General features: G+C 47.3%; 3 protein-coding genes and 1 long non-coding RNA gene across 7 annotated transcripts in view; 3 read left to right on the forward strand and 1 right to left on the reverse strand.

The window, feature by feature from the left end:
- Positions 1 to 30: 30 nt before the first annotated feature.
- Positions 31 to 1,126, forward strand: LOC102053726 (cytochrome c oxidase assembly factor 4 homolog, mitochondrial). Of its 3 annotated transcripts, none has more exons than XM_055702201.1 (2): positions 31 to 129; positions 649 to 1,126. In XM_055702201.1, exon 2 carries the CDS (start codon positions 694 to 696, stop codon positions 958 to 960), a length of 267 nt encoding a protein of 88 aa, XP_055558176.1. In that variant the 5' UTR covers positions 31 to 129; positions 649 to 693; the 3' UTR covers positions 961 to 1,126. The 3 variants fall into 3 exon arrangements, with proteins under 3 accessions (XP_055558176.1, XP_055558175.1, XP_055558174.1); XM_055702200.1 differs by having other exon boundaries at positions 33 to 129; positions 639 to 1,126; XM_055702199.1 differs by lacking the exon at positions 31 to 129 and adding an exon at positions 170 to 265 and having other exon boundaries at positions 639 to 1,126.
- Positions 1,127 to 2,567: 1,441 nt separating this feature from the next.
- Positions 2,568 to 10,445, reverse strand: MRPL48 (mitochondrial ribosomal protein L48). Its single transcript, XM_055702757.1, has 8 exons — positions 10,185 to 10,445; positions 9,260 to 9,312; positions 8,885 to 8,922; positions 7,895 to 7,980; positions 6,958 to 7,130; positions 5,232 to 5,334; positions 4,338 to 4,427; positions 2,568 to 2,827 (listed from the first exon to the last, which is right to left on the reverse strand). Exons 1-8 carry the CDS (start codon positions 10,203 to 10,205, stop codon positions 2,753 to 2,755), a joined length of 639 nt encoding a protein of 212 aa, XP_055558732.1. The 5' UTR covers positions 10,206 to 10,445; the 3' UTR covers positions 2,568 to 2,752.
- A 164-nt stretch (positions 10,446 to 10,609) lies between these two features.
- LOC129735448 (uncharacterized) lies at positions 10,610 to 16,036 on the forward strand. Its single transcript, XR_008731101.1, has 2 exons — positions 10,610 to 11,275; positions 14,013 to 16,036. It is a non-coding gene; the product is annotated as an uncharacterized LOC129735448 (long non-coding RNA).
- A 792-nt stretch (positions 16,037 to 16,828) lies between these two features.
- RAB6A (RAB6A, member RAS oncogene family) overlaps positions 16,829 to 27,339 on the forward strand; it is a 66,884-nt gene continuing 56,373 nt past the window's right edge. The window contains exon 1 of one of the 2 annotated variants that reach the window (XM_055701580.1): positions 16,829 to 17,164. In XM_055701580.1, the coding sequence (XP_055557555.1) occupies positions 17,095 to 17,164 (70 nt within the window). In that variant the 5' untranslated portion in view covers positions 16,829 to 17,094. The remainder of the gene's footprint in view (positions 17,165 to 27,339) is intronic. The other variant, XM_055701579.1, reaches the window with a different exon arrangement.

Here is a 27,339-nt window from a genome sequence, read left to right on the forward strand (position 1 = left end):
GCGGGACGGAAGCGGAAGAAGAGGGAGAAAGCGCCCTCCAATGAGCGAGCGCTCCCGCCACCGCGCCCCGCCCCGGCAGTAACCGCCCCGGCACCATCCTTAAAGGGGCCGCTCTGCTCTGCTAGGCTGGTACGGGGGGGCTGGGGGTGGTGTGGAGGGCGCTGGGGGAGTGCGTGGGGGAGGCGCTGAGTGCCTGTGGGAGGGGCATGGAGGGTGCCAGGCGCTCACTAGGAGGGCGTGGGGAATTTTGGGCACCAGTGAGGCGGTGGGCAGCAGCTGGGGGGGATGCTGGGCACCCATGGGTGGGGGTGAGATGGGGGGGGCGGGTGTGGGTACCCGTGGGTGGGGATGGGCAGGTGTGGGTTAGGTATGGTGCTGGGCACCCGTGGGTGGGGTAGGGTGCACGGGGGAACCGCTGGGCACCCACGGGTGGGGGTAGGGTGCACGGGGGAAGTGCTCTGAGCACCCACGGAGGGGATGGACAGCTATGGGTAGGGGAGGGTGCTGGGCACCCATGGAGGCATGGGGGCTGAATAGGGGGTGCTGAGCTCCACCTGTGGGTGCATGGAGGTTGGTGGACCCCCCATAGGGTGTGGGAGGGGGGTGCCCCCCCGGAAAGGGTGCTGTGTCCCATGCAGGTCTCTTCAGGGGAAGGCACCCGCCACTGGCCACCCCCTGCAGCCCAGCGAGGCCATGGCGAGGCCGGGCCATGCCAGGAGCCACCAGCCGCTGGAGGAGGCCGAGGAGGCCGAGGACCCGGTGGACGCCATGATCTCACGGACAGGCTGCATGGCGCAGCACCGGGAGCTGCAGGAGTGCATGGCGGCGCGGCAGGACTGGCGACACTGCCAGCCCCAGGTCCGCGCTTTCGGTGACTGCATGGCCCGGCGGCAACGTGCCGAGGAGCTGCACCGGGCACCCAGCCTGCACCCAGCCCAACCGTCACCCACCGGGGAGTGACAGTCACCCGCTCCCAGCACCACAGGCCAGCCCACGCTCAGCACCCCAGGGGTGGCTGCATCATTTGACCCTTTTTTAATATTACTTTTTATTCAAGCGGGTGGGTGTGCCGGTAAATCTGTGTTCTGTTGTTGGGAAATTAAATCTGGTGGCATTCATCATCCTGGCCAGAGTGCTCGTCTCCATCCATTGCTGCTGGGGATAACTGGAAGCTCAGAGGGGTGAGATGGGGATTTCCAGCCCAAACTGGGAGGGTTCATGGCACCCAGGCTAGGTCAACAACCCTCCCATAGATTTCTACTCCGTGTCCTTCCCTGCGCTATCCAGAGGTTTCCCCCAGCAGTGATAACCCTGTCTCCCATGGGACAGGATTTTGGGAGGGATGTATCTCCTGGGAAGCCCCAGGAGCATTAGGGATGGGGGGGAAAAGGGAATCTTACAGAGTGGGATGCTCCTCTAAACACCATGTCCTAGCAAATAAGCTATGAAAAAGAAAACAAAATTGGGTTTTGTAGGCTGGGAAGACAAGGGCGCCCTGGCTTTTGCCAAGGGGAAATTTCCAGGCTGTTTCCGAGGAAGCTGGGTTCTGGCCGAAAATCACCACTGGCACAGGACCACAAGTAACATCTGGGGTTGCAGCCCTCATTTAGGGAAGAGTGCTAATTAGTGAGGTATTTTTTGGTTTTTTAAAGGGCTGCTCCTTAAGAAGAAGGGGGGGAAAAAACCCCAAACAAACCAGTTTTGGGGCAGGAAAAGAACCTCCTCTTGGCATCCATCAAACCAGGGCTCAGATTTGGTTGTAATGTACTTCCTAACAGGATGGCATGATCAGGAGTCACCTGGCTCCAGCCTAAATAAAACCAGCTGCCTCTCAGAATTCGAAAGAACAAGGATTGAATCAAACACCCAGGTGCTGCAACCCATTTGACCTGGCACCCATACGTGCACCCAAAAGCCATGTGGTTCCTGGGGACTCTGGGTTTTGTAGGGTGGCAATAAACATGGCAGTCCTAGGAAAAGCAGTTGGCACCATCCTGGGCAATTCCCCAAACTGCTTTTTGCTTCTGAGATTTGGCCTTTCAAGACACAAGTCATTTCTTCCTTTCCAAATGGCTGTTGTAAAAAGTAGACTGACCTCAGGGATTCAAGGGAAAGTTTATCCTTTATGGTTTGAAGGGGAAACTAGAACTTAAGGAGAAATTCTGCATACGCTGCCTGACACTGCTCTAATTCCTACCTCTTCCCTCTCAGGCTTTTTTTATGTTAAGCAGCAGTTGTTCAGCTGCTCAGGGACAATCAGCCCCAGCCCTCCCCCAGCTCTGAGGCTCCATTTGTGTTGGCAAAGCTCCGATTTCAGCAGCTCTAAGAGAACAATGCATTGCTCCAAGTCTTCAGCTGAAGAAAGGAGCAGGACAGTCACTTCCACATCAGTAGCATCTGGGAGAGCTGCCAGTACACCATTATTATTAACTTGCAGGGATTTCTGCAGATTGAAACTTGCAGAAATTCTCACACACCAAAAGCAAACAGGCAGGAAGAAAAAGAACTGAAGAAAAGTAACCCATTTCATTGCAGCACCCTTCACTAAGAGTACAAATCAGTCCAGATGAACACATGTATTTATCTTTATTCAGTGGAAATTTCTTCCAATTCACCAAGTTATCAGTAGTTATCAGCGCTCATGAAGTTGCCTTCTGGAGGCTTGAGCAGCCATGGAGAAGCTTTGCCTTTCCAGGAGCAGCTTTGCCTTCCCAGGAGCAGCTCTCAGACGGTTGAGGTGCTCTTCCTCATCTCAGTTCATCTGTGCTAGCAGCTCTTCAAGTTCTGGTCGAGACTTTAATCGGCTCTTGAAGTCAGCTTCTGTGTGCTGTGAAGGGAGGAAAAAAACCCCACAAACAAGCAAATCAGAATCACCTCTTGAGTACTTCTTGAAATCAAAGGTGACAAACCCTTTCCCAAAGAGAATCACTTAAGAGTGGAAAAAGGAAAAAACTTGTATGTCCACTGAACCCAGAGAGCAGGAATCTGCGATGGAAAGTCACTGCAGGCTGGATCTCATGCGCAGCTCAACCTGGAGGCTGGTGGCAGAGCTGATCCTTTCTTACATCCAGCCTCCAACAGGCGCAGCTTCTGGGGGTAAAGCGCAAAGGGCAGAATGCTTCTGGCAGCAAGTGAGCACGGCAGCCACGCACACACCTGGGCTGCTCTGAAATTCAGCCTTGCAGGCTCCTCCTCACCCGGCTAACTGCTTTGGGAAAAGTTAGCAATGGCATTGTGCTCAAGAAGTCAACTGGATGCCTCCAACTCTGCCACTGCCTATCACCATAGCATCTACTTTCTTAAGAGAGACCTGCCACTCTCTCCAGAATGTCGCTGGAGCATCCCCAAGCTTTAATCTCTCTTCTGCACTGCCAGTTGTATGAAGCCAGCTTGGGTCTCTCCTCTGGGCTTCACACGTCAGACTGCAATGACTTTGCAAATGGTACAATGTCACAATATCACAGCTCTCCCTCCAGAGACAAAGCCGTCAGCTAAGATTAAAAGAGAAGAAATGGCAGCCCTAAGGCAGAGATGGGACTGTGACCAAAGCAGAGAAGATTACTGGACTCAAGAGACCTTCTCCCATATTCCTTCTGGTTTTGCAGAGCTGGAGATCACTAAACATTCTTCAAAGGCCACTAAGAAGCCAACTGTGTTTTCATGTTTGAATTTAGTGTGCTGCTTTCTCTTGCCAGCCACAAAAAAAAAAAAAATATTTTAGTCCCTGAATAAACAGGGCTTCCTGGGACTGTTTTGTCTGAATGTAAAATGACAGAAGTTTAAGTATCTCCTTATGCCTGGTTCACCAGTGAGTGGAGTTCTGTCCTGAAGTCCTCAATGCCAAGAAAATTGTCGGGCCTTTCTGCAGAAAAAGCTGAACCTCTGCCAGAGCAAATTCCATCAAAACAGGGCACAGCATTTGGGTTTCCAGTCTCAGCTTTGCTACCAACTGCTCCATTAAGTTCCTGGTGATTGCCAGATATGAGGCGGCAAACCACTGTTGAAGGAAAGCGTTCCCTTTGAATTACAGGGAATCTGCAGCAGCAAAGGAAAGCAACTTGCACCTGCCAACTCCTGCAGATCTATAGGATTGGCTGGGAAGGCACCTTCTGCAGCACTAATTATAGGAGGCTAGATGGAAATTGAAACACTCATCAAGAATTAGAGTTAATGGTTTTTCACAGACCAAGTGAGGACCTGGTTCTGGGAGATCCTGGGTATCCATAAGCCCAAAGCAGACAGCAGCCTCAGGACCAGGTCTGTATTTTCGAAGCAAATTCATGTCATGTGCCATACCTGCTTCCTAAATGCAAAGCCACTGGTAAAATTCAACATACCTCTTTCACTAACAGATGGACCCCTTCAGGCTGACTGCTCTGAATGATTTCCAAGAGTATCGGAGCAAACGTTGAACTCAACCCTCTGATCTAAAAGAAGAAATAAAAGTGCTGCAGGAGCCGAACACCACATACAAAATGGACTCGTAGTAACAGCACAGAAAGAGAGTACATTTCAGTATGAGCCTGTGGCACTCAACCACTTCATTAAGAGAAGCACTCTCTGCTTCACGCGCATACATACATGGGCTCTTGCATACAGCACAGCCCAAAGCTCTCATTTCTGCTCTTCTCCATGAACGCTGTGCTTCCCGTCCCTGCCTGCATGCAAAGAGACTTAGCCATACAGGAAGATCTTAGTTTAGGTAAGACTAATACAAAGGCTTCCACCGCAAACCTACAAACCCCAACATTAAACACATGTCAACTCTCTCCAGTAGAAAAACTCTACCTTTCGGTTTAAAACGTAATGCAGCAGAGGTTTAGCATATAGCAAGGGAACACGTTACAAAACAGGAAAAACTCACTTAGGAGAAATATTTATTTACCTCAACCAGTTTTACAATTTTGAAGCTGGCCTTGATACTAATATATTTTGAAGTTTCATCAAGTTTGTGCAATTGCTCATCCTTAAACATACCAAGTATTGTGCATAAAATAAATAATAAATCTTCTGGCTGAAACACATAATCTGTGAACCCCTCCTCTGCTTCTACTCTCCGAGTAACCTTTAGCAAGACATCTCATTAGACTTCTTTGTGTTTCAATTTATGCACAAATTACACCTTTCATTTGTTCAAGGGACTTAATTCCAATTGTTAAGGGGTGTGGAGAGCTTGCAATGGGAGGTGCTGCACAAGAGCTGCAGCGCTATCAGCAAATGCCAGCTCGTACCTGGACAACCCTCTGATGGGTAGTGAGGACGGCATCCAGCTGCATTTTGGAACCTCGCTCTTCCAAGAACAGCACTTCATTGGTTTTGGTGGGCATCGCGTAGCTGCAGGAACCACAGGTCAGCGCTTACGACAGGGAGGATAGATTTGCACTACTTTACAGGAATGAATCCACCTCCAGCAGCAGAGAATGTGGAAAGAGATTAACTTTTTATGAGAAATTAATTATGCAAACAACTTATCTTGCAAATCAAGCACTGGCAGAAGGCGGGTGTTTTACTGGAAAGAGATAACGGAGAAGCCTGCAGTACAACTGCCAGCAAAAAAATGTTTCAGCTACAAACACCAGCCTGAGAAGAGAATTTTTAACTTTTTTTATAGTTGAAGGGGAGCTTTACAGCAACAGTTCTGACTTGCTTTGTAATCTGTTCATCAGGAACAAAGCTAAAAAACACTGCTGCAATGCACCACTCAGAAGATATTATTTTCACCTCTGAATTTAAGAGGACTACAATCAAGCACTGGATCAGATCCTGCTCTCTGGTTAGCATTACTTCAGAGACCTCAGCCTCCCCATCTCCATTTCTACAGCACCAATAACAACAGGCTACAGCTTACCGCCCACATTTTACCCTACAATTGTTGCTCATAAAGGGCAAACAGTTTCTTTCTGTACATACTGAGCTCTGCACACCAAGTCCAATCCCAGGGGGCACAAGTATGATACAAGGTAATAAAGCTGAAAGTGCTATCAACAGTCTCAGGCTGGGGGATTTCCCTGCGGATGCTCTCCAGCATGTCACTGCTGACACCATTATAATTTCTTAAGTGTCGCCAGGCATCCTTCTCAAAACAAACACCCATCAGTCACCAACATGTCACGATTTTTAGTGCCATTTGGTGCAGAAGACATCACGGAGAGACTACAAGCGACTGATTGATGGACAGAGAATTTCAGATCCATGGCTGACAGTTCAGCAAAGTGCATGAACATAAAAAAACCCAAGAGTTTTAATTGGCATGATCAGGAACCAGCGTTTATACTCAGAGGTACAGTTAAAGACTGTGAGGATTCTCTGAATTTTTAAAGCGTTTTTATTCCTTACAGCAACACAGTGCTTTTCCCAGTGACTACAGCTCCTTGGGTGCACTACATACATACCAAGGAACTGTATCACGTTCCTCAGCTGCATTAAAACCAGCAAAGCTGCTCTCAGGGGTACACCTGCTTCAGAGATCTAGCGTGCAACTGAAGCACCCTCTGCTACTAAACTTAAGTAGCAGGTAGCTCTCCCATAATGTTTAGGGGTTCCCCAAGGTCATTCTAGTTTGTATAATCGGTATCGCTAGCTTACTGCACAATATATGCACAGAGCTTGGATGAAACACTATAAAGAAAAAACAGCAGCCAAAGTCAGCAATACTTAAACCTACATTCCCAGGCTCAGCACCCACAGGCTTAAGCTTTTTTCTCAAAGGAATGAAAAGTAACAGCTATTTTTTCCTTGAGATCTGTTCAGTCAGCACCTGAAAAACTCCATCTCAGTCTTCTTATACAAATAAAGCATCCAAAACTGTACTGACACACAAAAAGAGAATACAAGGAAGACGACAGAAGATTTGGATTTACATGTGGGAATCTATCAGAGATCAGATTGTGCCCTTGTCTGCAAGTTATCATCATCTACAAGAGAGAGATGACAAACACAGAGCAGTGTTCCTCGTACCTTTCGTTCACTTGAATGGAGAGTCGGTTGCAGAGTTTATGTACATATTGAGCGAAATGCTCCACGAGACACATATCATAGGAAGTCATCTGAATGTTGACATCTCCATACTCATATTCAGTCCCAACACTTATCTCTTTCATCTGCACTCTGTCCTTTCTCCTCTTTGGAGCCTGCAGTTAAAAAAAAAAGAAAAAAAGAAAAAAAAAAATAGAAAGCATGTCTGTTTTGAACAAAGCTAGAAATATAAAACATTAACTCTTGCCCACACAGGAGACCACACTAGAGGTACTCTCTTCTGACAAAGGTTTACTGAACGATGTCAAACATACCACAGCCTGTCTATGCTCACTTTCCCTGACTACGAAACTGGGATAACATTATCTTAACAGATGTTCTCAAGTTGAGCAGTTCAGTTCTTGGATGGCAGCACCACAGAAGTCACACAGAAAATACGTGCACACCATGATTAATTCCTTCCAGAAGAAAAAAGGAGCAGAAAAACAAACTGCTTTTTATTTCAGTTCCTGCCTTCAAGGCAGCTGTCTAGATGAGTTATTGTTTCCTCCTTCCTCAAAAATTGTCATTTTTCCAAATTTCAGGGAATGTAAAAAGTTTAAATGCAAATAAGACCTGCTCACAATATTCTGCAGTGATTTGAAGTTGGGGTGTTAAATTCACCATTAGGAAGACATTCCTCCCTCCCAAAACTACTCTTTAACAAGAACATACCAGACAAAAGAAAGTATTTATGCAGTGTTGTGAGTGGGTAATTCATGTGACATAACACTCTTCACCAAGAGAAGTAGCAGTAAATTATTACATTATTCCTTTTTAATGATCGATCAGCCATGGAATTAGTAATACCAATGCTTAAAGCAGACTGTAAAAAGATGGGTCAGCTGAAAGCAAGCAGTAGGGGAGTTCCTATACATACCTCCTTTGGGAGCAGGTATTTAAACCTCCCAATGCCATGCGTAGGACGGGATCTGTAGTGTCTGTGGCAAATCACGAGTGCATCACCTCAAAATCAAAGCAGAGCAAACATGTTTCCAGCTGAACAGCCCTTCTCTTAGCAAACGTAAGTGGGTGCTTTGAGAGCCCCAAATCCACACTGAGGGCAAGAATTTGTCCTCAGTTCTTTGACAGAAGGCAAAGGCACGCTAACGCTGCGGCCAGTCTCTGCCCCATGCATGCAGCCTGTGCATCACAGAAAGACTGTTAAAGTTCACAGTTGGTTATGGCAAGCAGCAAATAAGGAAGGAAGAGATCAAGAGTGACTCATTTCCCAGGTGAATTCTCAGGCAAACAAAAAAAAAAAAAGAAAAAAAAAAAGACTCATCAGCACCAATGGATGGTGAGGACAGTGATGAAATGTTACATGTCTCCTCTTATGCGACAGCAGTGATGTTACTACGATGGATCTGAGCCCCACTTAAATATTAAATTTAAGATTTTAAATCCAGTCCTGTTCAAACTCAATAACCCTTGTTTTAATAAACAAAGCTCAGAACAGCAAAGAGAAACTGAATACCAAGGATCTAAACCACTTGGTTACACTTTGCCTCCACATCAAAATCTAATTCTATTTTAAATTGTGACAGCAGACTCCACCAGCTCAATAAATGTTGAAGCGGGACCTCACAGGGCTGTAAGACAGTTCCTGGGCAGTAATACAGTCAATAGCATCTGGCTGGTTTCATTCTACAGCACAACACCATGACTAGTACTAGCTACTTAGCCAAAACAGGGCAACAGAAGAAAAGGTTATTAAAAAGGTACGGAATTGGCAGAGCATCTGCTGAGGTTATGAACCAATCCAAAATTGGCTAAAAAAAAAAAATCAAAAGGAAACACAAATGCTCAAATGTGTAACGCTTTCAGTAAATGAAGTTTTGCCTTGCATTACATTAATAAGAGGCCTTACCTGCAGCACACAGTTGGCTTTCTCTGGGTGTTGCTGCTCTGTAGGAAACAAAACAATCATTAAAAGCTCTGATTTCATCCACCTGCGGAAACACAACATAGCTGGCCAATCTCCTTGAACAAAAGCTCACACCCCAAGTCCCTCAGGCACAGATAGATCCCATTAGCAAAAAAGCTTTCTCTTCTTCACATCCTACAGCCCTTCCAGCTCCCAGACACCAGCTGAAAGTCTTCCCTCCGCAATTAAAAGGTTTTCCTTGGCAAAAAGAACTTTTTTTGTCACGTATGTTTTCTGACACTGTCACTAGAAGTGACCTAGTATTTTTCATGCTTTATACCGTGGTTTACTTACTGGGTTTGATTTCAGACCTCTCACCTGCTGAGCACAAACACCTGCTTTAGCAATACTCCCTTCTTCAAGCACAGCACCTGCAATAAGCCACCATGGTCAAAATGCAAAGTATGGCAGGTACTCAGGGAGTTTTCACTGACGCTTCCCAGAATATACCCAACTGAAGCAACACCTGAGACCCTGTGAACATACTAGTAACCCTCCCAACCTCTCCACAGCCTCCACCCACTATCACTCCCCAGAATACCACCACAACTCAGAAGAAAAGGATGAAGGAGAAGGAAGATGATGACTGTGGTAACTTTCTCATGCATCCCCTCGCTTTGCTTCAGGATCTGACAAGTTGGGGTAGGAGGCTCTCCTCTCTGCAGTTACGCATCATGTTCATCCCTCGCATGGTTCCACCGCCTTCAGGTTGCAAGAGTCATGTGAACAACCCTCGTGCTTGTTCCAGCTCCACATGAATGGAGGGAAACTCAGCTCATCCATCACCAAGGCAGCGCAAAGCAAAGCGCTTTGCTATCACCAGGACCTGGCAGGCAGGAGCTACATCATGCCAGCTGCGGGAAATAATTAGCGCCGTCCCCAAAGAGCGACCAGAGTGACAGGCAGGCGCAGGGACCCGAGGGTCCCCGAGGGCTGTGGCAAGGCGGGGGGGCTGTAATGGACCCTGTGTGGCTGGGGTGATCCCTGGGTGCCTGAGGAGGGGTAGGGAGGTGTCTCTGGGCCAGGTACACCACGGTAGGCGACCCAGAGCACTAACTCAGGGCCAGGGCCGTGTCCCCCCGAGACACAACTCCCCTCCCCCGCCCAGTCCCAGGGCCGGGCCCGGCCCACAGGTCCCCAGTCCCACAGCCAGGCCTGTTCCTCCTCCGGGGCCGGGCCTGTCCCCTCTTCCCCCGGTACCGGGCCCGGTGTCCCCCCACAGCCGGTCACGGACCGCCGGTACCTTCGGCAGCGCCGCGCTCATCCCCGCGCCTCAGATGGAGCCGCGTCCGCCGCTCCAAGCGTGCCCCACCGCGCCTCGACGCTCCCCCGCCCCGGCCGCCACAGCTCCCGCCCCACGTCCCGCCTACTGGGGGCTCCCGGGGAGGGTGACGTTATTTGAACAACTCCGCCACTCCCGATGCCCGCCAGGCGCCGGCCTCCTGCGGAAGGAGGAGGCAGGCAGGCCGGTAATGGCGGACACCTTGTCCCCGCCGCGCCCCCCCCCCCCAGCGGGGACGAGCGGCGCAGCCAATCCTGCTAGCTGTGGCCCGCCCATCCGCCCGCTTCTCGCACGCTGATTGGTCTTTCGCCGCGTCCATCGAGTGACGGCACGGCGGCCATGTTGAGTGTGGCCTGCGCAGCCCCGCCTTGCGCGGCCATGTCAGCGCGGCGCGGGAGCGCTGTGAGGGGGAGTGGGGGTGCAGGGCGCCCGGAGGGCAGCCAGGACCGAGCGGGCTTCAGGGGAGGGTGAATCCTCAGCCAGCTCATGTTGTCCCTGTTGGCTGTGGGACCGAGGCGGGGAATCAGCGGGCCCCAGCTCCAGCCTGGAGACAGGCCCTGAGGGGTGTGGGGGCAGCTGGGGCTGGCCTGGGCGTGCAGGCCTGAAGCAGGGCCAGACGGTCTGGTACTAAACCTGCCTGGTTTGGCCCTGCCATCTGGCACGGGCACTGCAAAGGGGGTGGTTTTTTTGCAGTTGCAGAGGCAGGGCTGGACCTTACCCTGTAGACAACATCTGTGTAATGGGCCAGGGTTGGCTGTGTCCATGCTGGCAGGCCGCCACAGGCCTTAAAAATGAAGGAGTGTGTCAGCATGAGGTATTTGGGCCCCATGCAGACACACTTTCTGCTTGAGGGGGAAGCAAAGACAAACACCCCTTTCAGCAGCAGACTGCTCCCTCTGAAGGCAGAGTGGATCCTGCCTTACTGCCACTGCTTTGATCCCAGCTGCTGCCTGGAGGCATTTCCTTAAATGTTAAGTGGGAAGACTGTAGGAAGGATGGACTGACAAGAGACCTCCCTGAATTGCAGCATGTGTTTCCCAGTGGAAGAGGAGGTGAGCAAGGAGGTCTGCCTGGCAGACCAGGGTAGGAAGAGATGGGTGCTGTGTGGCCCTGTGCCCCCCAAACCTGGTAGTCTGGAGCTGGCTTGGGAAAACCCATGCTGTTGCAAAATGCCCCTTCCTGTCTCTTCAGCCCTCCTCATCTTCACCAGGCCATCTCCAATACAAACCTTCATTTCTCCTAGGCTCTTCCCCACTCTCTTCTCTCCTGCCTGGCCCCAGTTTCCCCCTTCTTGTGTGGCAAATACTCCTGCCCATTTTTCTGAGCCCCTGTCTTAGAGCTGTCCATCCTGGGCAGCAGCTGCCTGGCAACTTGATTTCAAGCCAGGATTTCTACCTCTGCTGACTGATGGCTGCTTCAATTGCTTTTAGCTGGAGCTGTCGGTGCTCATGATGGACTTTCTCTCTCCAGTTCATCTGGTTCATTGACATGGCAACTCTGCTGCAGACTAGACTCATGCATTTAATTCTGCTCCGTGATCCACCCTGCCAGGGCCTGTCCTGCATTTCTGGGTGCCTGGAGCTCCCGACACACACCTGACACCTCAGACATTCATCACCATTGCCATCTGGTGCATGGAGAGGAGAGAAGGACCATGAGAGGATAAGGTTTGCCTGACAGAAGAGCCTGGGCGGGCTCTGTACTGTGCACAGGCCCGTGCTGTCTCCTCCACCCGCTCAGTGCATGGGGGAAGCAGAGGGTATCTGCACCACCTTTGCTCTTTGCCATGTTTCGCAAAGACACGGGCTCTCAGCTCTGAGCTGTCTTTTTGTGGCACTCCCCGGACACGACAAAGCTGCTTATGTGGAGTGGATGTTGTACTGCCCTTTGATCTCACCTCGCAAGCCCCAGGCAGGGCCACCCTGGCAATGACGCTTGTTTGATAACTCTGGGGTGCTTTGAGCAAGGAGCACTGTGTGAGTCTGATCCGGCTTAAGACCAGCACTCCCATTGCAGGAAAGGTGGGCTTTCTGCGCCTGTGAACTTTGAAGCCCTGGAGGAAATGCTGTGCTTGAGGAGAGGCGTCTGTGACTGGAGGGGACTGGCTGGGCCTGCATTTGTGGCGGGAGGCCATGATGGGCACCGCAATTAAGAGCAAGTTGTGCTCAGAATGACCTCTTGTTCTGTGACCTCAAATGCTGTGTGCTTAATCTTTCAGCCACCCAAAAAATGTGGCTGAGGAGGAAGCATTGCCCCAGACTGTGTTTGGGGTACAGCAGTCACATATTGCAGGAATCCCCCTCCCAATGACCGTCATTGTCCTACATGTCTCAGTGAAAAACAAGTCTTTCTCTTCACTCCTGAGTTTCTCTGACATCTATCATAGATGGATACATTTTAAGGCCAAAAGGGACTGTTAAATCATGTAATTTGGTCTCCTGCGCATTGCAGCCTGTAGATTTCCGCTGACTTACAGCTGTATGGAAACAGATCACTCCTGTTTCGATGAAAGCATCTTTCTCATAAAGGCTCCTGCTCTTGATTTTCCCTGGATACAAAGATAGTGCTGCTCTTGACAGCCTGTTCTGGCGGCTGAGCACCCTCTCACTTAAAAATGTGGACCTTATTTCCAACATGAATGTGCCTCGGCTTCAGCTCCCAGCACCAGTCCTTACTGTGCCTTTCTTTGACTAATGAATCGTTTCACAGCCAGGTAACCGAATCCCTGTTTGCGGGAGCACAACCTGCCTTTTTGTGACATTTAGAAAAAGAAGCAAAGGCATTTCTTTCCCCCTCAGCTGTAGAAACACAAACCACCCCTTTTCTGTACTGCACTAAAAAAACCCAGGGAGCTCTTCTTCTGTCTCAAGGCTCCCCCGGCTGCTGAGGGGCCCAGGCCTTGCTGGAGGGATTATTTCATCCATCTTCTGCTTTGCTGCAGATTTCTCCCTGTCATGTAGCTGGATGTGCCCTGTCAATGACCCAGTGTGGTGCACACAGGTGCTGGCAGAGGTGATACTCGAGCGGTTTGCGACCTATGCATAAGGTTGTGGCAGGGCCCCTGCCCCTTCTCAATCCGCTCTCTATTGTGCTGTCCAGAGGAGCAAAGCTGTCCTAGGAGAGTTGAGATCCAGCACCTGAAAGTCTTCACTGCTTTTTGGACTTGTCCAATTAAAAAACCAAAAACTGTTTAAATATAGCTTAGAAGAAAACCTTTGATCTGCGTGTCTCCTTTTTTACCTTCTGCGGCGCTTTTTAGGACCATGCCTAAGGCCCGCAGGAGTCAGCAGGATGATCCCCCCTGGCTTCAGTAAGCGGAGGCAGGTCCCTGAATTGCTTTATCTTGAAAGCCTCATCCATATCCCCTGCCGGTCCCTTGGGCTGAAACCTCTTTGGCAGGAAACGCAGGAGTGTTTCCTTTGCTCAGCACGAAGAGATGCTGAGCCTGAGCAGAGCTTTTGTGACAAAAATAATTATTACTAACAGTCAAGACTTCTCCGTGGTAGAGAGCCCTTGTTTTCCCTGGGATTGGTGGGAAAGATCCCTGAATGACATGTCAACAAGGACAATATATGTATATAAGATGATAGTGAAATTATTTAAGTAGGTCTCTGCCAATCTGGATTCCCTTTCCCCATGGTTGGGAGAGCAGCCGTGGGACCGATGCCACAGCAAGGGGGAAATGCTCCCAAATGCCAGGTGCAAGGCTGAATGCGAGCTCCTGCACATATCTTTATTAAAACTTAGTTAAATTTAATTACCTTATTAAAGACATGTTTTCTCTTTCAGTTCATTGGCAGTTCAAGACCTGGAAAAAAAACTCCAAACCTTGGAGAAGCAGTTAATCATGTTGAGGGAGTACAAATGAAATGAGCAGAAATAGAAAGCGTAGACCATTTGGTTTTCAAAATGCTGTTGAATTCTGCACCTGGATTGCAGGCATCGCTAAGAGGCAAAACTCATATCCCAGAACAAGATCCCTGAAGTGGGAAGGTTCAATGAGTGTTTTCATTCAGCAGGCAGTGACGGAGCACGGAGACCATGGCTGGAGATGCCAAACGAAGGATGTTCATGGCTGAGGATGACCTACCTGTAAGCAAATCCTTGCTGAGAGCCTGTGCCCCCTTCGGCTACATGGAGCATTTACAAATCCAGGACAGCAGGTCATGTGGAGATGGAATAATACTGGTTTCAACCCATGATCTTTTACAAGGAGGAGACCAAGAGTTTGCGTGTGGTGTCCCCATAGCAGAGGAAATGTAGCCCTTGGGCCTTGGAGAGGAAGGTGTGAGAGGGCACAAGAGAACAAAATTCACTGAGCAGCTACATTTAGATGAACTAAATGAATGGTGGATGCCATTTCTCTGACCATCAGAGCAGAGAGGCTCTAGAACAATCTCCCAGATGGGAAAATGGTGGAAAACCTACCCATTTCCAGGTGGAAAATAGCCCATGGAGTATTATTTGGATCTTGTTGAGTGGATTGCAAGAGATTTGCACCAACATCAACGTGAATACAACCATGGGGTAGGAGCCACAGACTGCGGAGGGCTCTGTCATTGAGCACATTCTTGTTCCAGTTGAGATATTCCTGGGAGCAGCAGGCAATGCCAGCACCAACTGAGGGCCCGGGAAGCCCCAGGGCGGTGAGCGCTTCTGAAAAATCACATTTTCCCTTCAAATTTGAGCAAGAGAGTACTGATCAGTGTGGGATTGCACCAGCGTGGCAATGGAGGGAGGAAGACTATGTGGAAAAGAGATGTCCTGAAGCCAAGGTTTAAACAGAAGCATCCTGGATGCAGCTGGGAGCCTCTTCATGCCCTGAAGCTTGAAGGCAAACTGAGCTAAATGGGGAGAAAAGGGCAGAAAACAGCTAAAGGGAGGGCTAGCCTGCAAGTGGGGTTCTAACCTCTCTGCTAGGCAGGGAGGGAGCACTGAGCCATTTCCGAACGACAGCCCCAGCCACTGCAAAAGGATGAGAGTGGGAATCTCTGACCTCCCCGGGAAATGTCACCCTGATGGGAGGGAACTGCTGGGGACATTCCGGAGTGTCCCCAAGAGATACTCCTCTAAAGGAATATCCGTACCAGTTTAGAATTAAGCTTTTGGTCTTAAGAACTCTGCTGGTTCTTCCCTTGAGCTCAGCTGGGCTGGGTGCATCTGTGTGAAAATTTCTTGAATTGATTACTGCTTATGAAGAAGTCTGTCTTTAATTAGGGATCGCTTAACTTGGAGAGTGAGTTCAGGGAACTCAAGGACAGCTGTACTGGGCAGGTGGTGTTTGTCTTGAGCTCCCTGAACAAGCAAGATAAGAGCAGCAGCATCCAGACAATAAAACATCGTGTGTGGCTATGTCATGACGGTAACTCCACCACGCTCAGGTGTCTGGCCAACATCCCTGGCGTGTGTGAACCTCACGAACCATGACATAGTGCACACCTGCACTTAGCCTATTTTTTTTTATTTACATACACTAGGTGTGTAACTGAGTATTAAAGGTGGGCGAGCTCCGGGACTGGGCAAGAAGCCTCACCTACAGGTGGATGCACCATGCAGGAATTTTCCCAGTTACTGAGAGATTCCTGGCACTGGCTGCAACAGGGCTCCCAGCTGAAGGGATGTTAAGGTGGAAATTGGTGATGTGATCCTTTTCTTAGTCTCTCTAACACTTTGCAGTAATGTCTTGATGCTTCGCTGCTATTGCTCTTTTATCATATTGTGCATAATAACTAGTACTGTTTTTTTAATCATATTGCATGCTGTTTTCTTTATTATATTGTAATATAATAAACTGCATTTATTTTTGTATTTGATTTGGAATTCATTTTTGCTTAGTATCCAGTCAATCCGCAAAACAGCGTCCTGCAACCATTGATTAGCGCTGATGCCAAGGACTGTATAGACAACATGATGAAAAGGGTTTTTAACTGCGGCTGGGAAATGAGCATGAGCTCCTGTAGCAGCCAAACTTGGCCAAATCCATGCCGAAAAAACCCAGGGGCAAAGCTCCATCAGTCCAGGCAGAGTTTGACCTGTGGGTCCGGATGAGACCATGTCTGGGTGCAAAGGAGAGGCTTCGTCTGATGACAGACAGCAATAAATAGCAGCACCCACAGCCCAGATCCTTTTCGGAAGCGCCCGTACCCCATCTGCCCCAGCCCTGTGTGTCAGGGGGCCTCTGGAAGCTGAGTTGGTGGCACAGCCTGTGGGTGCGTGGCCCCAGCCTGGCCTTGCATGGTGGCCTGGGGGAGGCGGTCCGGTGTGGGTGGCTGCAGTAGGAAGGGATGCGTGGGGAGCACCCTCGCAGCTCAGAGGGTGCCTTGGGAGCTGAGCAACGCTGCGGGCAGAGCCCGTGCACCCCGCCTTTCCACACAAACACACACTCTGCAGCTCGGCTGCTTCAGGGAGCAGGATTTCCCCCCAACGCCCAGGCCACCCAGGCAGCCATCGTTAGGCTCCAGAGTGATCGCATCCACAGCTCAGCAGCAGGACACCAAGCCCCGCCTCCTTCCCACCTTTCCCCCTCCCCTCCCGCCGTGATTAGCCCGACGTAAAGAGTGGGCGGGGCGAGGGGCACACAGCGCGACGTGCCGCGAGGGGCGGGGCGGCGGCGCGCGTGCGTGGGGCGGGCGGCCGCTGTGTGAGGCGCCGAGCGCGCGGGGGAAGGAGCCCGGCCCTGAGGGGAACGGCAGCGGCGGCGGCACCTCACCCAGCCGGCTGCGCCTCGCCGGGGTTGCGAGCCCGGCCTCAGAGCCCTGCCCGCCGCCTGCCTTCGCCGGGGAGTGGTGGGGCGGAAAGAAGAGTGTGAGAGCGGCTGCGGGTCCCGCCGCGGGGAGCGGAGCGAGCGCGGGGCGGCGGAGGCTCCTCCATCATGTCGGCGGGCGGGGACTTCGGCAACCCGCTGCGGAAATTCAAGCTGGTGTTCCTGGGCGAGCAGAGCGGTGAGTCACCGCCCGGCCCGGCTCGGTCCGGGTCTCCCTCACACAGCGGTGGCGGGGCGGGCTCCTCCCTTCCCACCCCCACCCCCCCTCGCCGCGGCGGACCCACCCTTATGGGGGCTGGGGTCGCACCTGAGGGAATCCCCCCTGCTTGTCGCCCTCCGTGGGGCGCCCCGCTGTGCCGTAACCCCACATTATGAGGGGAACGGGGGTCTGCCGCCACCCACCCACCCCCCCCCCCCGCAGCTTTCCGTGGGGTGGGGGGCAGCCTCGGGGCGTTTGCCTCCCCCTTGCAGAGGCTGCCTTGTGGTCGCTGCACCCTCAGTGACAGGGAGAGATCGAGCGTCGGTCTGCTATGGTTAAAAAAAAAAAACAACAAACAACAAGCAACAAACCACCAAAACCCAGCGGCCACATCTCCAGAAACAGTTGCTGATTCATTTGATCTCAACTCCTCCGTTTTTTTGGGGGCAGGAGTCTCAATCCCTGGTGTTTTCTGTGTAAATATAGCATTTTTTGAAAATGGAGTTACGTCTTGGCAAAGCGGATCCAATGCTCTAAATATTTAATTCAGTCAATGAGATTTTTTTTTCCTTCCCTGTCTTTGGAATAAAAAAAAATAAAAAAAAAATCCCGAACGATGTCTTCTTCCTCAGCAGAAGGCCTCTATCTCCAATATTGCATTTCAAATCTTTCACTTTGGAGAGTTTTCTGAAAAAATGCTGGTTTGTCAGATGCTTTGTGTAATCCTGGTCAGATATTGAGTGATCTTTGACATAATGAGTAGGTGCAAGATATTTTCTGGCTCGGGGTGGGGTATTTGCTCCCTCAGCCACCTTTGGTCTCTGTGTGGTAGGAGATGATGAAATACTAGTCGTCCGTCTTTTTTTTTTTTTTTTTTTTCTTCCCTCTCCCCCAAATGACTTACATCTTGGTGTTACATAGATGAGCTCGGTGATAAGACTGCTCTTAAATCATTTACCTATACATTGATGGTTTCCTTTAGTCTGTCTCTTTCATCCTTTTTAAAAAATTATTTTATTTTTGGGGATTGGAACAGCTCCCCTTCATATTAGGGATCCAGGGACCACAAGTTCAACTTGCCTTTGGTGGGTTTTTTTTGGGGGGGGTAAGTCACCTGATCTACTTGGTGAGGTGCTATTTGGCCAGCCATTTTATGAGGATTTTGGAAGAGGGTCATGTGTAGAAGATGCTCGTTTGTTTGGTTTTTTTTTTTTCCCAAGCTGTTTGATAGCAGGAATCTTAAGTATTAACTGCATATTTGCAAAACGCTTGGCTTCTTTTACTGTATTTCTGAGCTTTGATTTCATGAAGCTTTTCGAATACCTCCATGGAAGGTTGTAGCACCTCGTGCAGATCTTAAATCTCAGCAGCTCTCAGTTTACACGTGGATTTCTTGTCTGTCTGTTCTAACATCAGATACCTGCTTTCTCTAGTCTCAGTCACTTTTTTCTCTCTCAGCTAATCATCTGTGTGTTTATACTGGAAGGTTTTAAATAATTCCTGTTCATAGCATCAAATCTGGGGAGGAGAGAAGGGGTTTTATGGTTATAGTGTAGCAAAATACTCCTGACTAAATGTACATAGCACTGCAACTGCTGTCTTGACTGTAGCTTATTGGGTGGGTTAAAGCTGATTTGAATCTAGTTGGTTAGGGCCTGGCTAGCAGCTGTGGTGTGGGTTTCAGACCTGCCTTTGTCTTGGATCCTGGGCGATGACTCCGTTACTGATCTGCGCTGAACTCGATGCTAAATGTGGTGATGCCGATAGCCCTTGGTGTGTCCATACAATCCACGGGCGCTGCAGCGAGGGCATGCTCCAACACAGTGCTTGGATGATTCTTGTCTTCGATGGAGAAGTGTCTGTTTCTGAATTTGGCTTGAATCTCTTCAGATAGTGCTGTCATGATGTCATTCTCTGTAATTTTTTATTTTTTTACTGTCTGTAGGGTGAATAGCTCCCACTACAAATGGCTCCTGGAAGAATAAATGCGCTAATGTTCTTCTGTATGATGGAGATATTTACAGAACAGTCTCTGATGCTGCAAAGGGAGTTTGAGTGGGCTTTGCTTACATGTTGTTCTTTGTTTTGAAGGGTAAGAGAAATGTAGAAATAAAGTTTTTATGGTAGCAGCTTTCATAAATTAGAAGATCTCTTTGTACAACTGTTGCGCTGGATTGCTGCATTTTCTACCTGTTTAACTAAAAGGTGATCTGCCTTGTTGGAAGGCCATAATTAAAGATAATCCTACTGCTGCTGGTAGGGAGGCTGAATGCTTCTGTTTCATTTAGTTTGGGGACTTCACAATGACAAATGAAATGTTATAAAGGGCTACAATGTCAATTAGCTGCCTCGGCAACCAAAGCTGGCTAATATCAGACATTCTGTGCTGACTGTATATAGTCATCTCAATAAATGGGTATGTTATGGCTAAGAAATTCTTAACTGGAGTTCATTACTGTGCAGGCTTTACAACCCTTCCATGCAGTTGTGTGAGCAAAGATGGTATCATTCCATGGGAGATCTGGGAGCATCTCTAGACGTTTTATTCTTATTTGAAAGTGGATGTGATAGCTGATTTTTGCTGGTATCCTCAGCCATATTGTGGGAGTTCAGTGCCGTATACCTAGGCATTTGTGTGGACTGCAGTGATTCTTCCTAGTTATGCTGCTCACCGCTAGCTGCAGATTCTTTTTCCTGTGCTAAGATACTGACTTTTTTTTTTTAAGAGCCTTCTTTCCTTGCTCCCTGACCCCCCAAAATCTTCTTGTCTCCCATGTCTGTTACTCACATTGTCTGCCTTTTCTGCCTTTATTGCACCAACTCCTTGAGTGCTCAGTGCTGTGGTGAGCAAGCTGACACACTGCTGCAGCGCTCTATCCTTGGGTCCTGCTAGTGCTGCTTGGTTGGTGGGGTGTGTTGGCTAAATGACATCAGGTCACTCACGGTTCCTTTTGGGATTTACTGCAAGTCATTGCCTCTCAATAGCAATACTGCTGTTGTGTTCCCCACGCCCCTCCCCAGCTGAGCCTGGATACTTGCCGCATGGACAGTGGATTCATCACGAGCCTGCAACATAATCTGTGTCCAGCTAGAAGAAGCTTCTCTTTCTTTCTCTCATTTTTTTTTTTTAACTTGTAGTGCAAGGATATAGCATTGGTTGGCTAGCAAGAAGGCAACTTCACCAGTGCTTGTCTTAATTGAATTACTTTTCTAAATGATGGAAGATTATACAGAGTTTAGCAGTTTTAAACATGCTAATCTTTACTGAAAAGGCAGAGAGCTCTGTGCTGAGGGATTAGATGAAGTTATTGGGGGGTGAGGGGGAAGTATGTTTCTTACTGCCTTTGATCTTGTTTTATCAGGTGATTTTCATCAGTGCTAATGGCTCAAGTTTAAGAAATTCTGATTTCTGGGTCACATTGGTTAGTGTACACATCACCTGTGTTAGGGTAGCTCAATAGTAAATATGGTATATATTCAAATATTAGTAACATCTTTAGTTCTGTCTTACATAGGAACACCTCTGCTTCTTAATACGTTGATTTTTTGATCAAGAGCAGAACTGAATGCTGGGGCACCGCAACAGAAATAATCTTTTGTCATGTGGGTTTATGCTGTAGCTTTTATTGGTGAGCAAGTCTGAAGGGCATGAATATTACAGAAAGCAAAATAAGTCCCTGTTGTCTTTCTGCTGACGTTTCTGCATTGCATAAAATCTTAAAGAATATTAGAACTAGTTAGCATATTTTATCAGGAACAGAGATTTTTAATATTGAAAACATAAGTACAGTGTAATAACTTGTGAAATATGATGGTTTGGAAACCACTAATGAACTATACTGTTGCATAACAGTGTTGGTACAGGCACTGCTGAACAGTGTGATGGGTCTTATTAGATAACTGGAGAACTGCAGGTAGTTTGTGTGTAACACGAAGCTGGTGTAACACTGGTCACAGTTCAGCCTGTCTGCAGAGACTGGCATGCCTGTGCAACTTAAAACTCCCTTCTTTCTAGGGAATTCTCGGCGTTACAAGCTCTGGAGAACTGTCAATTTGTCCCACTGGTGGTTTAAAATCTTATCCTCTTCCCTCCTATTAATTTCCTAATGTCTTGGTTTTCCTGTGGCCAGGTCTTCAGATATTTGGGTTTATATTTGGACTGTGTGCGTTCTCCATGAGTTGCTGAACTTAATTTTCTTGGTGCATCTGGAGGCTGAATATTGTCCCTGTTCCTCCTTTTCTCCATGTCTGAAAGAGCCCTCCCTGTAGCAACATCTGGAAGAAGCACCTCACACTTAGGGGAAAAAGACTTAAATGTTTTGTGGTGCCTGTTTTCATGGTGCCTTTTGATCCCTGTCTATTTGTGGAAGCCTCTGAAGCAGCTAGATCCTTTTTTCAAAGGGAGTAGTTGTGCCTTTTTGCTCTTTGGTATGTTTTTCTGTCTGTATCCGAGAAATATTTTGTGAACTAGGAAGAAGATCTTCTTATTCCTTGAGTTTAAAATAATGGATTTTATATCTGCAGCTGCTGAGGTGTTTGGTGGTACTTGGCACTCTCCTAGCACATGATCCAGGTTCTACAAAGCTGAAGCTGTAAATGGGACTAACAGAGAAACAAAGGTGAGGAACCTCTTCTGAGGCCACCTTAGCACAAGATCTACTATTTGGAAATTATCAAAGCCAACAGCCATTCTTCTTGACTTCACTGATTGTTAGAAATCTGTCTTCTGTGATTGGTTTGTGAGGAAGTAGCTACCTTCCTATTTATGTGATAATTTAATCCAGGTGTTTAAAGGCATCTGTTGTGTTCATGCATGTACAAGTACCTGTTGTATATGCTGCTGATTAAAAAAAAAAACCCAAACCAACAAACTGAAACAAGCAAGTGAAACCTCTCAATGGCTCAGAAGAAATGGAACCATCAGATTTTTCCAGACAACCTCCAAAACTCACCTGAGTCCTGTAACCTGCAAGAACGGTTACCTTGTGACAGAGGAAGGTTTCTGAAAGGGTATGGGAACTCTCATACATCTCTTTTCGTATGGAGCAGGCTAGGACAAGACTAAAAGTGTTATTTTAAAAATTAACTGATATAATCAAAATGATTGTTTGACGCATTAGTATAAATTGTTTATGGAAGTAGTGTAAATGAAAAACGTGGCAACAAACAGTAGTCAAAATACAGACTGGCAGTGTAAGTAGAATTTTTCAGGTCTGTTTTCTTGATTTATTTACTGAGCTTACACAAAGTTGAAAAGCTAAATGGATTCTTTGTTTTCCCCTCAGCATAAAACAAACTCCTCTGGCTCTAATATATTGAAGGGCCCAAGGACAGTGAACAATTGAATCTATTACTTTACATCGGCTATTTTCGTCTATGTTCAAAATGTGATGGGCTAAATCTGTTTTGGAATATATGCATAACATTAACTTAAGAAAAATTGGACTTTTTTTCTGTTTCAGTAGTATTTAATTTACACAAATGCAGCCTAGTGGATCACAAAAAAGAAATGCTAATCTAGGAAGCGACTATTATATGAAACCAAATCTAAATAATTTTTTTTCATTTGTGTGAACTATTTAATGGTTCAGTAAATTGGGGGGGGCAAGGTATGTATGTATATTGTACTTGGAAAAAACTGAACTTGGTGCAAAGGCCATACTGAGTGGCTGAGTTCCTTTTGAGGTGGAAGTCGCTTCTCATTGGTTGTCAACCAGTAAAATTACCAACTTATAACCAACTCTAAATGCAAAGCGATGTCAAAATCGGGGGTTTAAGGGGAAAGACTTCCTACCCTGATGTTGCATGCAGCTCAGTGCGACTAAAAAACATGCTGCTGAAACCTCCCCTTGGATATGTTGGCTTATTCTGTGTGCCTCTGAGTTCTTGAGCCCCTGGCTTGCTTCTGGCTGCCTCCTGTCGTGTCTGTCAAACAGTTTTCAAATTAGGAAGGAATTCCTTATTCAACTGTACAGCACAATAGTGACATTTGTTTAATTTGACTTTTTAGAACAAGGACGTAACTTTCCTTTTTTTGTTCCCTGTTAGCACGTTCTTTCTGCTGGACTGCTGTAAACCACAGCAGGTCAGTGCTGCCAGAATGCGAGGGCACAGTTTCCCAGTCTGCTGTATGATTGGAAAGATTTCTTGGACTTCGGGCATACCCAGTGTGATGCTAACTGGTTTAGTTACCGTGCTCACAGGGGAGGTTGAGGAGTGCATTGTGTCATGTCCTGAAGTTTAGCTTTTGAAGTATATTTACAAAGCCAGACACAATATCCTTGAGACTCTTGGTACTGATAAGAACTAGTTAAAGAGAGTATGTGCACCAGAGTCTCCCCTTCTCTTAGGGTGTTTTTTGTCCATGTTGTGACTTCCTCCTTTAGTTCCTTCACAAAGACAAGAGCTGGAACAGTGTGCTGGAGTCTTAACTGGTAACTGCAATCAAATCCTGCTTGACCTTGGCTGCTTTCATAAGTGCAGGTGCCTGGCTAAGTGCAGGTGCATGCTGATACCGCCCATGGTAGTTGCTTCCATTTTAATGCATAGAGTTGGGGCACACTTTTGAAGTTTCCATGAGCTGACATGCTGCCAGTATCCCCTGGAGATGCTACACAGCTATTCTGAGATTTGCAGGCTCGTAGTGTTCTCTCATCCAGACATGTGTAGGTGTCGTCAACACACAGAATTAAGGCTTTGGTTTAAATCTAAACCATATTTGCCCAGAACTGAAAGAGTTGGGAAGAAATACTGGAGCAATGCGGATGAACAGGTAACTTATTTGTCTTCAGATGTGGCCAAACTGGCCATGTCAGTGGAAGGTGCAGGTAAACCTGCTAATGAGAAAATGTTCTTAACTTTCACTTGGTCTCTTATGTCTTGAATTGTGGCCACTTAAACCTCTTCACTGTTAAACGCCTGCGACCATATAAATGAATGCCATTTATCCTGCTAAGTGGTGTTTTTTAATGATTTGCTTCTAGGAGAGCAATTGGCAATTGCTGCAGCAGCAACAACCCCCCACCCCCCATTTCTGTAATTAAAGCAGAGACCAGTTTATTCCATGCTTCTAAATGTTTCCTGCTACGCTTCCTGTACTTGCCTCTGTCTAGGTTTGAGTTACAGCCAGTTCATTTTCTTAATGTTCTTGATAGGTGCAACACAAAGGGAAGGGAAATTAAATCTAGAATAGACATGTAGCTAAAAGGAGAGGGGCCCTCGGAGGGTGCATTCTCAGTGGCGGAGTCCAAGCAGTGGCTGATGCAGGTTTGACAAGATTCCTGTCAGTTTGATCTCTGCCAAGGGGTCGAAGTAGCAGCTACTGGAGTTGGGGGGAGTGAATTCCCGCAAACAGGTAGGGACTTCAGCTCTGCAGAGGCTCTGAAGCTGTGTGCACAGAAATGGGCAGGCAGCTCTGCATTAATCTGAGTGCAGAAGTGTTTCTCGGCAGCTTGTAGGGCTAGGCACTTCATTTTTTTTAATGAAGATGTTGCCTTCTGTGGGAGTAGAAAATATTCGCTCATTACTGGCTGTGTCCTCTTCTGCTGGCACAGAAATGGCTGTGAGAAACCCTATTTGTCAGTGATGGATTATTTTGGTTTTTTTATGGCCTGACAGAAGGAAGGCTTAGCAGAGGAATCTGAACTAGATGGGCAATTGAATCATCCAGTGGATATCCGAGGTGGTGGAGGAGATGGAGAGAACAAAACTTATTGTAAGTGCTGCGAGCAAAAGCATGGTGTGCACGTAGTGGTCAATAGATCTTGGTGAGAGTGGCGTGAGCTCAGAACCAGGTAGAGATTTTGATTAGAAATGAAGGTAAGTGAAGAATGCTTGCTTTTGGAAAAGCAACTGAATCTGCAGGTAATGTTTCCTGATGGAGTGCAGTCAGTATTGTGAGAGTAGATGAACAGGCTTCAACTTTCATGTATGACAGAATTAACTGGTGGTGAAACACTGTACTGCATTGTCCTCCCTTTCAAAGGAAGTTCTGACCCCTTCTTGACTTTACTAGGCAGCAGTAGACAGGCCTTTATGTTAGAGGCTTGCTGCCGTATTTGTCTTGTCTATATTGTCTATTTTTTTTTTAGTTCCCTTCCCGTGATTTTGGACAGATGCATATGCTGCTGAAGCAGTTTTTTATTGTTGTGTCCTTGGCTCACTCAAAATGGCTGAAAAATCACTTGTGTCTGCATAAAAGCTAGGATGGCTTTGCTTAAACAGCTTCTGCTGCTTATTTGGATAAAGCTGTAGGTGAATCTTTCAGCATAGCAGCTGAACACAGCTGGAGGAGGCTCAAATTAAAATGGCTGGAAAAGGTTTGAGTTCGGAGTATCATCTCAAGGAAATCAAGCTTTTTTTTTCTTCCTGACCTTGGAATGCCTTACAAAGAGGTTTCAAAGAGGTTTTCACAGGGGTGGGGGTGTGTGCTGTGTCTCTTCCAGCCCCTCACTTCCAGACTGACCCACTGGTTCAGGTTCTTGTAATTTCTTCTCAGCTTTCAAAGTTGCCTCTTAATACTGGTCCTTTACATATTCAAGTCATAATTATGTTCCTATTCTTTCTGTTCCTCCCATTTTTCTTTCCTAGTTGAGTTATCTTGTGCCTTTTTTTGCTGAGCAGTCACTGGAGTGGCTTTTATCCACCATCATACAATTAACTTTGTGATCATAGTTCTTTTCTACTTTTTTATTTTTAGTTGCTCTTAAACCTCAATGTGACTTGGAGAAGGGGATCGGTTTTTTCCTGCAATTGCATAAACAGTAGGCAGATCAAAAGCTTTTGTCCCATAAAATTTGCCTCTTTATTTGGATGCTGTAGTGTAATAGCAGACTTGAAAAAAGCTTTTCCCAGTGAAAGTATCACAATCTTGTAATCTGCTGGTTTGTTGTTAAAAAATTTTCCCTCACTCTCTGTTCAGGAGTGCAAAAGGCTGATAGGTTGCCACTGTTTGTATCTGTAGGCTTGGTGGACTGTTTATGCTGTCACAGCAAGTAATTGAGAGTTAAATACAGTCTTGGCCTTAGGGATTCTACAATTTTGTTTAAAAATACAAGAGGGATTTTTTTTTTGTCTTCTCTGGAAGACAGCTGGGTTTTCCCCCAAATCATTAAACTGCAGGATATATAGTAAATACATAGCAAGAGGAGCCTTGTGCGAATTACTACGTGCCTTCCCTCCAGTAAGCCCTTACAGCTAGAAAAAAATTTCCCTATAGAATTGTGTGAATGATGTTTTAAACGGTTGTTGTAGCCTGTGCAAGATTTGCACAACTAAGCTTGAGAGCTGGCTTTACCTGCCAGGTTTCAGGTTAAATCAGGCCTTGTTGTTCTCAGCGTGTCACAAGTCAGAACTGTGCCCCTTGGAAGGTGGAGGAACCATGTACCTATGGCTGGGGGTCTTTCTGGAGCCTTTACCTTTTGGAAAGTGGAGGAGGAGAAGGACAAGTGTCCTGCATGAGATATTTTTGAAGAGTTTCAGAACAGTTCCATGCTCTCCCCAGTCTGATGCTTCTCAAGTGCTTGCCTAAACCACCTGACTTTTATCTTGTATCTGCACGCTGCTTTCATTTCACTAGGTAAGTCCCCGCTGCCACCATCAGCCATGCAGTGGAAGATGACAGCAACCAGATGTCACGTAGTACTCGCTGGACTTAGTGGGAGCTCTTTTATGCATCTTAATGGGAAATAAATGTGACCTTATGTGTTTGGTAGTAGTATGTCTTTGAGATCCTTAGAGAACCCTGTGGTGCACTTAAAGCTGGTTTTGTAGGTATGACAGCCTGAAGACCCAAAATTACCTTTTGTACATGTTTATACAAGGAATGGCTGAAGTTAGAAACAAGTCTTTTCTGTGTGTCTTGGAGGGTAAATATTGTAGTTAAACAGGAACTTCACTAGTATGTATCCTTAGAGTCCCTATATGAAGGGATTGTTTTTCTGGAAAATACTGCTAGAGGAGAACATTTATTTCAAGATCTTTTACCCCAGCTGGAGCCACAGATATTTCTCCTCTAAAGGATTTTTTCCTCTGAACCAAATTTTTCATATAAGCACATTCTTTTTTTCTGTAGTTGAATCCTGCAATTCTTTTTGGAATACTGTTTTTCTAGGAAAGTTCAGAATAAAACCAAACAAACAAAAAATCAACTACCA

The sequence above is a fragment of the Falco cherrug genome, chromosome 2 (genome assembly GCF_023634085.1).
Source record: "Falco cherrug isolate bFalChe1 chromosome 2, bFalChe1.pri, whole genome shotgun sequence".
NCBI classification, from domain to species: domain Eukaryota; kingdom Metazoa; phylum Chordata; class Aves; order Falconiformes; family Falconidae; genus Falco; species Falco cherrug.

What these genes read in the sequence shown, in the direction of transcription:
- MRPL48 (XM_055702757.1), bottom strand. Translation starts at nt 10,205, where the DNA reads ATGAGCGCGGCGCTGCCGAAG. An exon ending in AAGCCAACTGTGTGCTGCAG is followed by an intron (nt 7,981 to 8,884) that starts GTAAGGCCTCTT and finishes TTTGATTTTGAG; the next exon opens with GTGATGCACTCGTGATTTGC. An exon ending in TCCATCTGTTAGTGAAAGAG is followed by an intron (nt 2,828 to 4,337) that starts GTATGTTGAATT and finishes CTCCCTTCACAG; the next exon opens with CACACAGAAGCTGACTTCAA.
- LOC102053726 (XM_055702199.1), top strand. Translation starts at nt 207, where the DNA reads ATGGAGGGTGCCAGGCGCTCACTAGGAGGGCGTGGGGAATTTTGGGCA. An exon ending in TTTTGGGCACCAGTGAGGCG is followed by an intron (nt 266 to 638) that starts GTGGGCAGCAGC and finishes TGTCCCATGCAG; the next exon opens with GTCTCTTCAGGGGAAGGCAC.